Genomic DNA, 14,494 nt, shown 5'->3' with positions numbered 1-14,494 from the left:
CCTTACCTGCATAAGTTAAAATCTTCCCTACAAACGTTACTAGGAGTTGTTTTAAATTTATATTAATTGATTAATTAATTAAAAATAAGTTAGGCCAGTCATTTCAGCGAAACAAAACCCAATACATTTCCTGCCATTTAGTGAGTAAAGAGGGAAGTATAAGTATATTAATTTAATTCTTTAAGAAAATTCAAGTGAATTTTAGTTGGACAAATTAAAAATTCCTGGTCGCGTGGTGAAACATGTAATTCTATTTTCAAGCAACTAATGACAAGAAAAATTATAAATATGTTATCAGGTCCATTTAAGAAATTATTTGGTGTTTTTCAGAATTTTGAGTGTGGTACTGGAGGAATTTAGATATTTTAGCAATGAAGTTAAGAAAAATGATCTTTACTCTCCAGATAAAAATACAAATACTATTTATGCCAGAGTTTCGCCATTGCGATTTTATCAGTACTGGTATACAAGAACTGCTCTTGTCCTCATTTAATATTCAAGGAAAAAAGTTATGATTTGTTATTTTGAATTTCGCGCAAAGCTACTCGAGGGCTATTTGCGCTAGCCGTCCCTAATTTAGCACTGTAAGACTAGAGGGAAGGTAGCTAGTCACCACCACGCACCGCCAATTCTACGGCTACTTTTTTTACCAACGAATAGTGGGATTGACCGGCACATTACAACGCCCCCACGACTGAAAGGGCGACCATGTTTGGTGCTACCGCGATTCGAACCCACGACCCTCGCCTTAACACACTTGGTCATGCGGGGCCTTAGGAAAAAAGTTAATCTGACCTTTTTTCATTGCTACAATGCTTTTATTATTCTAAGATATCTAAGAAAGCCAAGAAAAGAAATTTGTTAATATTTGGATTGTTCTTTCAATATGTGTTTCAGAAAATTAAATATTTAATTTTGGAATAAATAAATTACATTTGAGCTCGACGTCATCCGTATAAAATGACAAATGTTCTTAAAAGATGAGACAGACACCTTGAACTGCAGTAAAAACTGAGGTACAATTAACGTAACGTTATTTTATCCGTACCATTTCCCCTTACCTCAGTCTTGTAAGGTCTACTGAATAAATACGTGTTGGGCGGCTCTACTGGTTTCTGTAACAATACCATTATCCGGTTGGTCATGATTGGGTCAGACACTCCAACAGCAGCTCTCCTTTTTCTGGTTATCGTTAAAAAGGGAAGTATATCGGCTTTCTATGAAATGTCATTAAAATGTCTTAATATCTGGGGGGCAAAATATTTAACATCTTACTTGTACAGAGCCAGCCCTTATTCTAATATTATAGTAAACTCTCTCCTCTCTGGTCTTAGTGTTTTTAAGGATATTTTAAATATATGTTGCAAAAACAAGTGATATTTCTAAAATATTACTACCATCTTATTATATTCTTGAAAATTAATCATCCAAAATCAAGTGCTTTATTTGCTGTAACACTCTAATAAATATATCGGAATTAATCTCGCTTACTTTTTATAGGTTCATCTATATAATCATACATTTTGCAAGTTAATTTATCTCTGCACTATTTCTATAATATTGTATGTATGACTTTATGATCCATAACTGTATATCTTAACAAATGATAATCCTTACCACTTTATGTTTCAATAACTTTGCGTTATAATACATAGTTTTGCTTGTATCTTTAAGTTCTGTGAATTACATCGACATAGCCATGCTTAAAATGGTAAAATTCGCAATACCCTGGCGAGAAGAAGCTGGATACCGCCTGTCCAGTTTCCTGTTGTTTCATCATGAACTCCCCACTCATTGTCTTCTGGACGGACTATACTGTAGCTGTATTGGTCAAGAACACAAGTTCAGAAAAAAATATGTATTATTTATCCAAAAATAGAAATCATCATAACATATTTAGGTTATTATCTGTATATTTTTGTTAAACAGTGTAATTAAAACGTTGAAAACTTGTTAAGTATACTGTTTTCAGGAGTAGGAAGTGATTACTTCGTTCGAAACGAAATGTATGAGTCAATTCATCAGAGAAAAACCGAGCTTATGAAAACCCTTTTAAGTTTTGTGTCCTATCTAGATATGTGTGAATATAGATCTATGAAAAACAAGTTAAAGAAATACCTAATCGTGTTTCTTATGCCTCTAATCCTGAAATGTTCCTGTATTAACATTTATTTCAAACGATCCACTTTTTTACAGCCCGGCGTGGCGTTCGACTCCTAACCTGAGGGTTGAGGATTCGAATCCCCGTCACACCAAGCATATTCGCCCTTTTATCCATGGTGACGTTATAATGTGACGGTCAATTCTCACTATTCATTGGTAAAAGAGTAGCCCAAGAGTGGGCGGTGGATGTTGATGACTAGCTGCCTTCCCTCTAGTCTTACACTGTTAAATTAGGGACGGCTAGCACAGATAGCCCTCGAGTAGCTTTGTGCGAAATTTCAAAACAAACAAACTAACAAGCCTTAACGGTGTATTATAATTTCTTAAATTGTACCATAAGAAAGTGGTTTCTTTGTTTTAAACTTTGCGCAAACTACACGAGGGCTATCAGCGCTAACCGTCCCTAATTTAGCAGTGTAAGACGAGAGGGAAGGCAGCTAGTCATCAACATCCACCGCCCACTCTTGGGCTACTCTTTTACCAATGAATAGTGAGAATTGACCGTCACATTATAACGTCACCATGGATAAAAGGGCGAGCATGTTTGGCGCGACCGGGATGCAAACCTTCAACCCTCAGATTACGAGTCGCACGCCTTAACACGCTTGGCCATGCCGGGCCACCGTTAAGGCTCTTTTTTCATAAATCTAATGATATTATATATTAAGTGTGAACATTTCGCAATACCATAATGGGAAATAATGTTGTTGTTTTTTCTAATGACAATCTAATGAAGCATAAGTCTCTTTCACTCTGCGTTTAAGGGTAATATGCCTGTTTGTGGAATTTATTATCCTTATACGTGCAAAACAGTTTTGTGAATATAATGTGAAATAGTAAATTGAGTTTTTTTTTAAGATTATGATTATGTTTTAACGTTAATTTATCATTTCCTTCTAGCTTTTTGCATATATATGAATATTTAGTTGCATTAAAACGTTAATTTACCTTATAGCTAACCATTTTAATTTTGAGTTAATATGTATGCACGATGAAACTTACGCCAGCTTTCCTAGCAGTAACGTACAGATACTATTGATGTGTTAGAAAATTATGTAATCTCGTGACCAACTCAATGAATAAATTCTCTACTAGAAGCTTTACTAAGAGAGAAAGTTACGATATATTTATTGAATTATTGCTCTTTATCACTTGATATTCTTACTAATGTTGAAAAAAATATTTTGGAATATTGTGTGTGCTGTTTTTTAATTGTTTTATTGTTGGTTCTTTATCCTGATTCAGTTATTTTAAATGTTATTACAATTTATGATATATTGCTCAAAAACAGTAGTGTCAAACCTTGGTCAGGTTCGTGTTGAATATATTTCTAAGTGTTGTTATAGCTATATAAATCGTTGTTCTGTTGTTGTTGTTGAACCCTGATAGCGACGTGTTCAATTTTGGCGGTTACACGAGCCTTAAGCGACCAGACATTAAAAAAAAAATTCTGATAAGCGTCTTTTATAAAACCTCAATAAAAATTATAAACTACGTATATTATGTTTGAAATGTTTATTTCTTGAAAATACATGTTAACTATCTAAAAGTATCAGTACATGTGATATGCGTGATATTGATTAAAGTATGTTTGTTCAAATTGCATCAATAAATAAAGAACGAAACAAAAACTATAAAGTACATCAAGTACTGTAGAACCTACGTTTCTCGCCCATCCTGACGTACAACTATTGTAAAATTAGGGAGGTTACTCCTGAGATGTTTAGAGTTCAAGAATTTACTCATACTGCAGAAACGCATCTCAATTTCTAGCGTGCAGACAAACATTTTAATCCCAGCCAAAGAGATAGAAACTGTAAGATGTGGTGTTATGAAACGATCCAAGCTGGGACAACGATAAGTCTACTGATTTACAACGCTAAAATTAGGTGTTCGATTCCCTTGGTGGACACAGCACAATGTAGCTTTGCTATAAGAAAACACATACACACAAATAAAATGTAGAAAAAATACTTAACGTGAAATTTAATTCTTTGGACAAAAACGTCATCAATCTCGTGAACACTCCTTCAACGACTTTGTTAGGAAGGCTTCCATTGGCGTTTTGAAATATGACGTATGGAGGAGACTGTTATAATAGAAAACGACATTTAGATACAACTCAGCAAATAAAAATAAAATTTTACAATTTGCAATAATTCTGTCAAAATTGGTCATTAATATATTTACTATAAGCGCAAAACATGGAATACCAATACATTTTCTTGGAAAAAATCGAAAGCCACTAAAATTACTCTTTATCAACGAATAGTATGATTGATCGTCACATTGTAACCCCACACACAGCTGAAAAAGCAAGCATGTTTGCGGATGAGATTCGAATTCGCTACTCCCAGATTCTGAGTGATTCAATTTTTAGACTTTGAATATAAAACAAGTGCAGTTAAGTACCATGGATTATATGCAGGGTTTTATGTGTAAAATCAGAAGCTTCTTTCCAAAATCGATTATTTTATTCAGTGTCTATAAACCTGATTTGTTTATGAATATTGCAAAATTACCCTTTATTAACACTATGAGTATCACCTTTTGTGGTCCGGCATGGTCAGGTGATTAAGGCACTCGACTCATAATCTGAGATTCCCGGGTTCGGATCTCCGTCACACTATACATTCTTACCTTTCCAGCCGTGGTAGTGTCATAATGTGACGGTCAATCCCATTATTCATTGGTAAAAGAGTAGCCCAAGAGTTGGCGATGAGTGGAGATGACTAGCTTCCCTCTAGTCTTACACCGCTAAAGTAGGGACGGCTAGCGCAGATAGCAGATAGAGCGAAATTTAAAAGAAACAAACCAATCACGTTATGTTGGCAGATAATAAATACTTGACTTAAATTTGTGTGGTTGTTAATTCAGAGGTTAGTAGTTGTTAACGTTTCATAAAAGTGGCAGTGGTTGCAGCGTCCCCATGCGATTAACATATACATTTTTTTCAATTTTCAAAATTTTAGACCATTAACTTCTACAGATGTACTAATCATGTTGCAAATTTTATGTTGTTTACTTTCCACGTTAAATGCATTTTGTGTGTATGAATTCAACAAGAATTACAGAAAAGCAAATACGTCATCAGTGACGTCTTAAAAACACAGGTAAGACTGACAGGCAGTAGTTTAATTAAAAATTGAATTCAATCGAACAGTTGAATGAATAAGTTTAGGTAAAGGAATATGTGTTACGTGTAAATCCAGCATTATATATTAATATCTGCAATAATGAAACTTAAGATACTTAAATATGAGACATGGATTGTGCAAAAATTCAGTTTGACAGAAATGTGTATGATATTAAGGGTACTAAACTAGTAGTTAAATAGTTCAAGTAACGAAAGGTAGAGGTCTACTAGTCAAATAAAAAGTTTTACAAATGTTTCCAGTCAGCTTAAAAAACGTCATTTTCAAACACCGAAAACTAAAGAAAGTACTTGAAGATAAAACAAACTATCTATATAATATATTTGAGAACATTTTGAAAGATCTGAAATATATTTGCTTCGCCCAAAATATTTTGTCAGTTTATATGAAGAAAAATTCTTCAGTTCGAAGTTCCAAAGTAAAAGCTGTTTGTAATTTTTCTTCTCTTCAATATTATATCGACATTTTAAAAATTAATAAGAGAAACACAACTTTAATTTGTTTTCTCAATACACGGACCACCTCAGGTTTTGAAGCAGTCTGACAGCTCAGAAATTTAGGCCTCTTTTTTTGTTAAAACTTCCATTGCAAAAACATTCCTTTCACGGACGCGGCATGGCCAAGCGTGTTAAGGCGTTCAACTCGTAATCCGAGAGTCGCGGGTTCGAATCCCGGTCGCACCAAACATGCTAGCCCTCCCAGCCGTGGGGCGTTATAATGTTACCGTCAATCCCACTATTCGTTGGTAAAAGAGTAGCCCAAGAGTTGGCGGTGGGCGGTGATGACTAGCTGCCTTCCCTCTAGTCTTACACTGCTAAATTAGGGACAGCTAGCGCAGATAGCCCCCAAGTAGCTTTGCGCGAAATTCAAAAACAAACAAACATACATTCCTTTCATTTCTATCATTATGGTTGTACTACATCGAGAATTGTAAGAATTCTGGAAAACTTAGAATTGGAAAACATTTTAATATTTATAGACGAATGTAAACTGATATGAAAATAAAAAATAATAAAATGTTAAATTATTTACTAAAAAGAACACTAATAGCTAAGTTCACAAAACCAGTTACACGTCAGCTTTAACTCTGAAACCTCACATTAAAAGAAAAACGCGACATTTTTCACTTATGTAATAATACTATAAATTCAGAAGCAGTTCAGAAGACAGGAAGAGACCTATAACATTGTTTTTATAAAAGAGCGCGTCACCTTAATGTGTACTGCATTCCAAAAGTTCACGAAGCTCCAATCAGATTCATTATACACGCCCTAGGGATTTAATCAATAAGTATATGCCCATTACACTTAACAAAGTCATAGATATTTTAATAAACGCATTTTTCTGTTACGAGAAAACACAGAAAAGTTACTGGGAGGCATAGAAAATATTAATTTAAAAAAAATATGATTTTCGAAATTTATCCTACTATACCATTTTGAGTTCAGTCGTTTATATACTAGACTACCTGCAATGCACATAACCCCCTCGAGTAGCTATGCACGAAATGCAAAAGAAACAAATATATCCTTCTACGCTTCAAGTGAAAAACACTGGCGCTTCCATTCAATTCCGCTCAATATTTAGATATTTATAATAGTTTTTTAAAAATTATTTTAGTACAGTAAGGATATAAAAAGGATGACTTAATAATTTTTCAGTTTTAGTCTTGTCGTATTCAGAGTGAAATATACTCCAGTCAGTTAAAAGAAAGGTGTGAATTTCTAAGTTGTCTAAATTTGTCAGATTAGGCTAAGAACTTTCAGATTTTGTACTTAAATACAAAACTTTACTGACACTTTGTAAATAATACAACTTATCTATAATACAAACACTTCTTATAATACTGAAGTAGAATATTTTAATAAAACATTAATTACAAAATTCAATCTTTTCAATATCATTACTAATATTTTAAATTTAGGCTTAATTTTTCGTCCTACTTTTGTACCACATGATGTGTTTAAATTTTAGACCAATCAGGCTTTTGTACGTTAAAAAATCATAATTATCGAAGGTGTCATGAGATGCATACAGGATCAAAATACAACATCACTAATTTATTTCTCATAAGAGCACATATTGAAAATATTTACGATGCACAGTCATCTTTTTTTTAGCATTAGTGAGAAGCATCAAACTGGTGCTTTTCTGGCAGAATTACACTTAAATGTGATTCAAAGTTAGCGCTCCCTATCCTGAAAAGTGATTTCAAATGCTCATCAGATAAGACTGATCTGTAACTAGATTTCATGTACTTCATTTTTGAAAATGTCAAAGTGCCAAAACTGAAATGAATCCACGACCAATGTTTTTCATTTTTTTGTTTTGAATTTCGCACAAAGCTACTCGAGGGCTATCTGTGCTAGCCGTCTCTAATTTAGCAGTGTAAGACTAGAGGGAAGGCAGATAGTCATCACCACCCACCGCCAACTCTTGGGCTACTCTTTTACCAACGAATAGTGGGATTGACCGTAACATTATAACTTATAATGTTATAAGTGGGGCCCAATGTTTTTTAAATGAACGTATTAATCACATGGAAGGCATTTATAGAACTCTATTGGTTTCCCTTCTTTGTATAGGTACTTCGGGCCCGGCATGGCCAAGCGTGTTAAGACGTGCGACTCGTAACCTGAGGGTCGCGGGTTCGCATCCCCATCGCGCCAAACATGTTCGCCCTTTCAGCCGTGGGGGCGTTAGAATGTTATGGTCAATCCCACTATTCGTTGGTAAAAGAGTAGCCCAAGAGTTGGCGGTGGGTGGTGATGACTAGCTGCCTTCCCTCTAGTCTTACACTGCTAAATTAGGGACGGCTAGCACAGATAGCCCTCGAGTAGCTTTGTGCGAAATTAAAAAAACAAACAAACAGTATATGTACTTCAACATGTCGTTGGGTTGCATTTGAATTTCAGATGACAGTTCTTGAATAATACAATCATGTGGGTTTTGGAAGATTCTTATTTCTGTTGCACTTGCATCAAAATCAGAGAAATGCTCTTTGAATTGTACTTTCAGATCAGAAGGGATATCTTGTTCAAAGCTACGTGAGAATGGGGATCCCGCTTCTTGCTTGAACTTTTCACAACATGGAAAGTGTGTGAAGTAACTTATCATCAACTGGGACTCAAAAAGAATTAGTTTTTGCTTAAATGCTTTTACCTCGGTTTCGCCTTGTAATCCAAGATTGAATTCATTCAGGTACGGGGTCAAATACGCAGGAAAAACTAATTTCCAAAGTCTTTCACTGTTTGTGAGTAACATTTGAGAGCGGTTTTTTCATGTAAGAAAATTTCTATTCTAATTCTAGGCTCAAAAAAATCGCGACATAACCTTCCCACAGCTAAGGCATCAAATTGAAGTGTGGTAAGACAAGTCGGGATATGTTACTTCTATTTCAGCCAAAAGTTCACGGAATTGACGATGGTTGAGTCCATGAGAGCAAATGAAGTAAGTTCACTGTTGAACCTGCAGGTTTGATGACACATGACAGATCCAGATATTTTCCACACACCACCTACTGGTGAATAATGCAGTGAAGAACCTTAGGCTTGGAACGACCCGCACTTTTAACAGCTTTGTAAATTTACCCAACTAAACCTTTTCCTGCACCACACGTATTTTTACCAACATCTGTTGAAACGCATTTCAACCGTTTCCATTTTAGGTTGTACTGAGTTAGTGATTTTTTGACCTCTTTGGAAATGCCCTCACCTGTGTTTGTTCCATGCATACCGTGCACAGAGGTTAAGTCTTCAGTCACTTCAAAATTAATATTGCCTTCGCGAATAAATAACAGTAACAGTGAAGTGTCGGACACTTCTGTTGACTCGTCGAGTGCAATGAAAAAGCACTCGAACTCTATGAACTTGTCTTTCAGCTGAGACACAATATTGCTTCCAATGTCCTCGACTCTAAGTGTACTTTTTCTGGGCACATTTCTTCGGCTGCTTTAATCACACATAATTTACTTAGCTTACCATCGGTAAATAGTTTTCCTCGATTGACTAACAGGTGTACCACTCGGAAACTTGCTCTTGTTGTAGCTTCATTCTCGGCTTTCTTCCTCTCAAATACCAACTGTTGTGACGATAAATTACGTTTCAAGGTTTCTAATTTGTCTAAACGTAGATTTCCCGTAAACTGAGAATACTTTGGTGAGTGCTTGGTTTGGTAATGTCTACAAATGTTGTATTCTTCTAACACTGTGATATTCTTGTTGCATATTAAGCACAACGTTTTCTTGCGTGATTCAATAACAAAGTAATACACACTTCACTGTTTTTAAAAACATAACATTCAGAGTCAGCTATTCTCTTCTTCCTTTGTCATGACATAATAACTCGGAATAGCTATAAACTCAAATATAAAGTAAACAGCAGCATTCACTGGCACGCTCTGAGGTACACAGAGCAGGCGTGGGAAGAAATATGTTACTTCAGGGCACTGAGATCAATAAGTGAGATAACGCAATACCAAGTAATAGGACATTGTCCAGCGAATAGAAATGTATATCGAACCTAGATTGGCTTTTGTTCAATAACGTTTTATTTTTTTATTTTTATATCATTAAAAATGAAAAATACAATGATATAATTATATCATTTTATTAATTTAATGAACTGTTAGCCAGCTGCATTGCAACTAGATTGGCTTTTGTTCGGTTACGATTTATTTTTGTTGTTTTTTTAAATATAAAATTATATTATTACTTTGATAAACTGTTGACGGCCCTAATAAACCGACGTTGTGGGCCGTAGTAGTTTGGAGACGTTGTATAACATAAAACGTAACATACTACGTGGCTCGGCATGGCCAGGTGGTTAAGGCACTCGACTCGTAATCTGATGGTCGCGGATTTGAATCCAGTTGCACCAAACATGCTCGCTCGTTTAGCCGTGGGGGCGTTATAATGTAACGGTCAATCCCACTATTCGTTGGTAAAAGAGTAGTCCAAGAGTTGGCGGTGAGTGGTAATGATTAGCTGTCTTCCCTCTAGTTTTACACTGCTAATTAATTAAAATTAATTAGCGCAGATAGCTCTCGTGTAGCTTTGCGCGAAATTCACAACCAAACCATACATACTACGTATATATATATATAAGAGTGCGTGCGAGAGGTATGCAGCTGTTACCAAGGAAAGTGTAGCAGTTTTATAACAGGATGAACAAAAGAGACTAAATGGATATTTGAAAATTTAATTTGATATATACTGTTTTTGTTGGCTGTATTACCACCAAAATTTTGCATTATGTTTTTAGTAAAAATATACAGACACGGTTGAGAATAAATATCCAAAGGTCTTCTTAGCTTCTTCATTTATTATTTTGCTTGATAATTATCTTGTGTACCAACAAGTAATAATCTAAATAAAGCTAATAGATAGCAATTATAAATAGCGAAAGAAAGAAAGTAATAGTATTATTATACGTATTTACAAACTTAATTTCGTAGTAGCAAAAATTAATTCTATTCATGTTTGAACAAAACAAAGTGTAATTGAACATTACAACTCAAGAGCATTGCTTACATGCGGTGCCGCTACGACGAGATGACGTCCATGAAAAGGCAAAGTTACTTCGTCATGATATATCTCAAGCTTCGGATTCGTCCACGGTCTCCATGCTCCAATCGCACAGAATTTATCTGTGTTGGAATTATTACTAGGCACGTTTCGGTAATACATGTAACTTGTAGTGTTCGGACTTGACCCGAGTTCCTCAAGGTGGCGCTAGAAACACAAAGTAGCAAATAATTTGTATTTTTTTTATACCAAAGCTACATCAAACTATCTGCTGTGTCAATCAAGTAGAATTGAGCCTATAATCTTAGCATTGTAAATCTGAAGACTTATCACCGTCCTACTGGGATGCAAGAAGTAAAGGAAATGTTCCTGTTATATTATAATTTGCAACATTTCAAGTACCTTTCAGCAATAAGGTATTTATGGGACATTTTAACAATAAAACACATTGCCCACTTGAAAAGGTGTGCTTACCCAAGTTTATGTCAAAATTTGGGTGAAAGTGTCTTGCTTCTTCTAAAACTATTTTCCTATATAGAAAAACCTGTTTGAGGGGAGGAGCTACTGGGTCACTTGCAAGACACGCCACTAAATGGCGCTCCAAGTGTGCCGACAACAGGCTCAACAGAAAGTTAGAAACGAAAATGTCATCGTAGATAATAATGTCGTAGTTCTACGAAGTGTCACCAAAAGGTGCAAGAGCCATGCAATGATGTCACCGGAGATGGTGCCATTGTAGTTACATAAAATGGAACAATAGGAAACATTATTAGGGATGTGTTGCTAGGCAGCCATTACGGACACACATGATATTATAGTTCCACAAAGTGGAACCACATTCATGATGAGATAATACAGTCTCAAAATGCAATCAAAGGCTAGATAGATTTAATACAGTAAATTTATGTATAAAACTAATTCAGAAATTCTATATTTAACTGCACTTTTACATTTCTTGACCTTTTAAACGTAAGTAACTTATCATCCTGAACAGGGTGATTACTTAACATGCAACCTTACTCATGTTTTACAAAGGTGAATGGTGTTGTACATACTCATCATGTTACTCATTTGGTGTTTCCAGTAAGTCTCAACATGTGAATACATCAACAATGTCCTAAGTATAACTATTACATAACAACTCGTTCCTAACGCGCCTTTTGGTTGAACCTCATGGAACCATGATGTCATCTTTTCTAATGAAATCAATGAATAAAGCCAGCACTCTGTGTTGACACTGCAAGGAACTATGGCGTCATTATCTCAGGTGACATAATTATCTTTACACATTTCTTCTTCTTTCTATTGTCTGAGGGGGCCCGGCATGACCAGGTGGTTAGGGCACTCGATTCGTAATCTGAGGGTAGTGTGTTCGAATCCCCTTCGCACCAAACATGCTCGCCCTTTCAGCCATGAGGGCGTTATAATGTGCGGTTAATCCCACTATTCGTTGGTAAAAGAGTAGCCCAAGAGTTGGCGGTGGGTGGCGATGACTAACTGCTTTCCCTCTAGTCTTACACTGCTAAATTAGGGACGGCTAGCACAGAGTGGCTTTGTGCGAAATTAAAAAAAACACAAAAACTATTATCTGAAGAGGATACGTGTGTAGCGCCATCTGGTGGCGTATCTTGAAAGTGCCCAAACTGCTACTAAAGTTCTGAACTATTCAGTATACGCTAGAACATTAAGTAAATGGACTTGCAATGCTAGAATATGGAGTTTGATTCCCTGCATTGAACACAGCAGTTAGCCCAGTGTGGTATTAATCTAAAATAGACATACACTAGGATAATATAAAGTCATATTTATCATAATCTCTGTTGCCGCGCAAAGTTCAAAGGCGTGGTGTTTGCACAAAATGGAAATATTATTAACACTGATGAAAATAAAGCTCTCAAAGTTCCTCAAAAAACTTAGAATCCCATCAAAATTAAACAGCAAAGTATAAGTAACAGTAACAAAGAAATATTTTATTCTTGTCCTTGTAACTTGTCTAATTTTCTTAGATAGTTCCGTGGTTGATAGGCACATCAGCCACTGAAAGCAATGGTAAAAATAATCATTCCTACTAAGAGTACAGAGTATCCTAGATCTTATGAATGCGTTTAAAACCATTCATATAGTGGAAATCAAGATCGAAATGGAACGGGCCTTGTTTTCCAAAATGATAAGAATATCAATTTTGTGTGAAAAATACTTTCCTACAATCTTTGGGAATTATTTCTCACAACTTTTGTTAATAAGTTACTTAATTTTAGTAAGTATTAATTTTCAACTATATGTGTTTGTAGGACGTGACGTTTCCAATAGCTTTATCCTTACTGGTTTTATTTAGTAAGGTTGAAGTTGTCATATCAATTATTTCTGGTTTCACGCCCACATATCTCACATATGTTGCTCTTATGGGTAGCAATTACGCTCACAAAGCTTTTATGAAGTATTTTATGTTTTTAATAATTAATGGAGAACAAAAATATTTTATCTCAGAACAATTGACAGCCTTTCACCAAGGGCTCTGTTAATCGTCAAAACGAAGGGAGGGAAATATTGCAACTTAAGTGTTGTTTTTACTAGTCATTTGTTTACATGTGTATAACTAACCAAACATCGTTGTAAGAACACTCATCTTTGCTAGGTTATATTACACTCTATATTACGTCGTGTCGTACAAAATTGTACTCTAAAATATTATTCACCTGAATAGCCAAATGAAGGCGACTGCTGTTGACAAAAATGGGATGATTGTCTCGAAGAAAAGAGGTTTCTCCTTGAGAAAGCATATCATGCATAGCTTTAGCGAAACTGTAGACAACAGAAACAGCGTAGACCTCTGGTAGATTAAGCTAGAGACAAAATGTGAAAATTAACCGAAAAAACATGATTACCCCACCATATATTCTCTAATATAACTCAAACACCGTAAACTTCTTTGTAGAACACTTAATTGTTTGTATATAAAAATATTTCATTAACCCTCACGGTCATCTTTTGATTGATTCATAACTAAAGAAAATATGTCTACTTTCGTGAATATTTTACGAGGCAAACTTAATGAGAATGTATTAAGAGGTATGATTTAATATGTTTGGACTTTTTTTATCTAAATACAAAATATCAAGTAAATCTAAAATTAAAGGTCAAACAATTTATGGTTAAAAAACCATTTAATTAATACATTGTAATGCATCAAAAAAAGTTCTTACGATCCACAAATATGTTTTTATTTCCTTTTTAATATACCCCTACTGGTGTTTTGTTTTTAAAGCATCACTCGGGGCTGCAATCTCATATATGAAATAAAAATTTTACAAGTATTTGGGTATTCAAATCTTATTAAGTGCATCTAGCGAGAAAAAGAAATAGAGAATCTACACTTGTTTATTCCTTCGATTTTCACTGGAAATATCATAACCAGAAACTTCGTTATCTGTTTAGAATGGTAAAAAGCGAAAACGTAATTGTCGTAAAGTATACTCGTTTCTCGGCTCCAAACATGCTTGCCCTTTCAGCCGTGGGGACCTTATAATGTGACGGTCAATCACATGGTGGTGGGTGGTAATGATTAGCTGCCTTCCATGTAGTCTTACACTGCTAAATTAGGGGCGGCTAGCGCAGATAGTCCTCGAGTAGCTTTGCGCGAGATTCAAAAAAT

General features: G+C 35.2%; 1 protein-coding gene across 5 annotated transcripts in view; it reads right to left on the bottom strand.

The window, feature by feature from the left end:
- Positions 1–14,494, bottom strand: part of LOC143250681 (putative glutamate receptor) — a 40,847-nt gene that overhangs the window by 5,600 nt on the left and 20,753 nt on the right. For all 5 annotated transcript variants that reach the window (XM_076501577.1, XM_076501578.1, XM_076501580.1 and 2 more), the window contains 5 exons: positions 13,539–13,685; positions 10,849–11,049; positions 4,143–4,252; positions 1,728–1,821; positions 1,062–1,217 (listed from right to left, as the gene is read on the bottom strand). In XM_076501577.1, the coding sequence (XP_076357692.1) occupies positions 1,062–1,217; positions 1,728–1,821; positions 4,143–4,252; positions 10,849–11,049; positions 13,539–13,685 (708 nt within the window). The remainder of the gene's footprint in view (positions 1–1,061; positions 1,218–1,727; positions 1,822–4,142; positions 4,253–10,848; positions 11,050–13,538; positions 13,686–14,494) is intronic.

The sequence above is a fragment of the Tachypleus tridentatus genome, chromosome 5 (assembly GCF_004210375.1).
Source record: "Tachypleus tridentatus isolate NWPU-2018 chromosome 5, ASM421037v1, whole genome shotgun sequence".
In the NCBI taxonomy this organism is placed as follows: Eukaryota; Metazoa; Arthropoda; class Merostomata; order Xiphosura; family Limulidae; genus Tachypleus; species Tachypleus tridentatus.
This window is presented reverse-complemented; position numbering and strand designations above follow the sequence as displayed.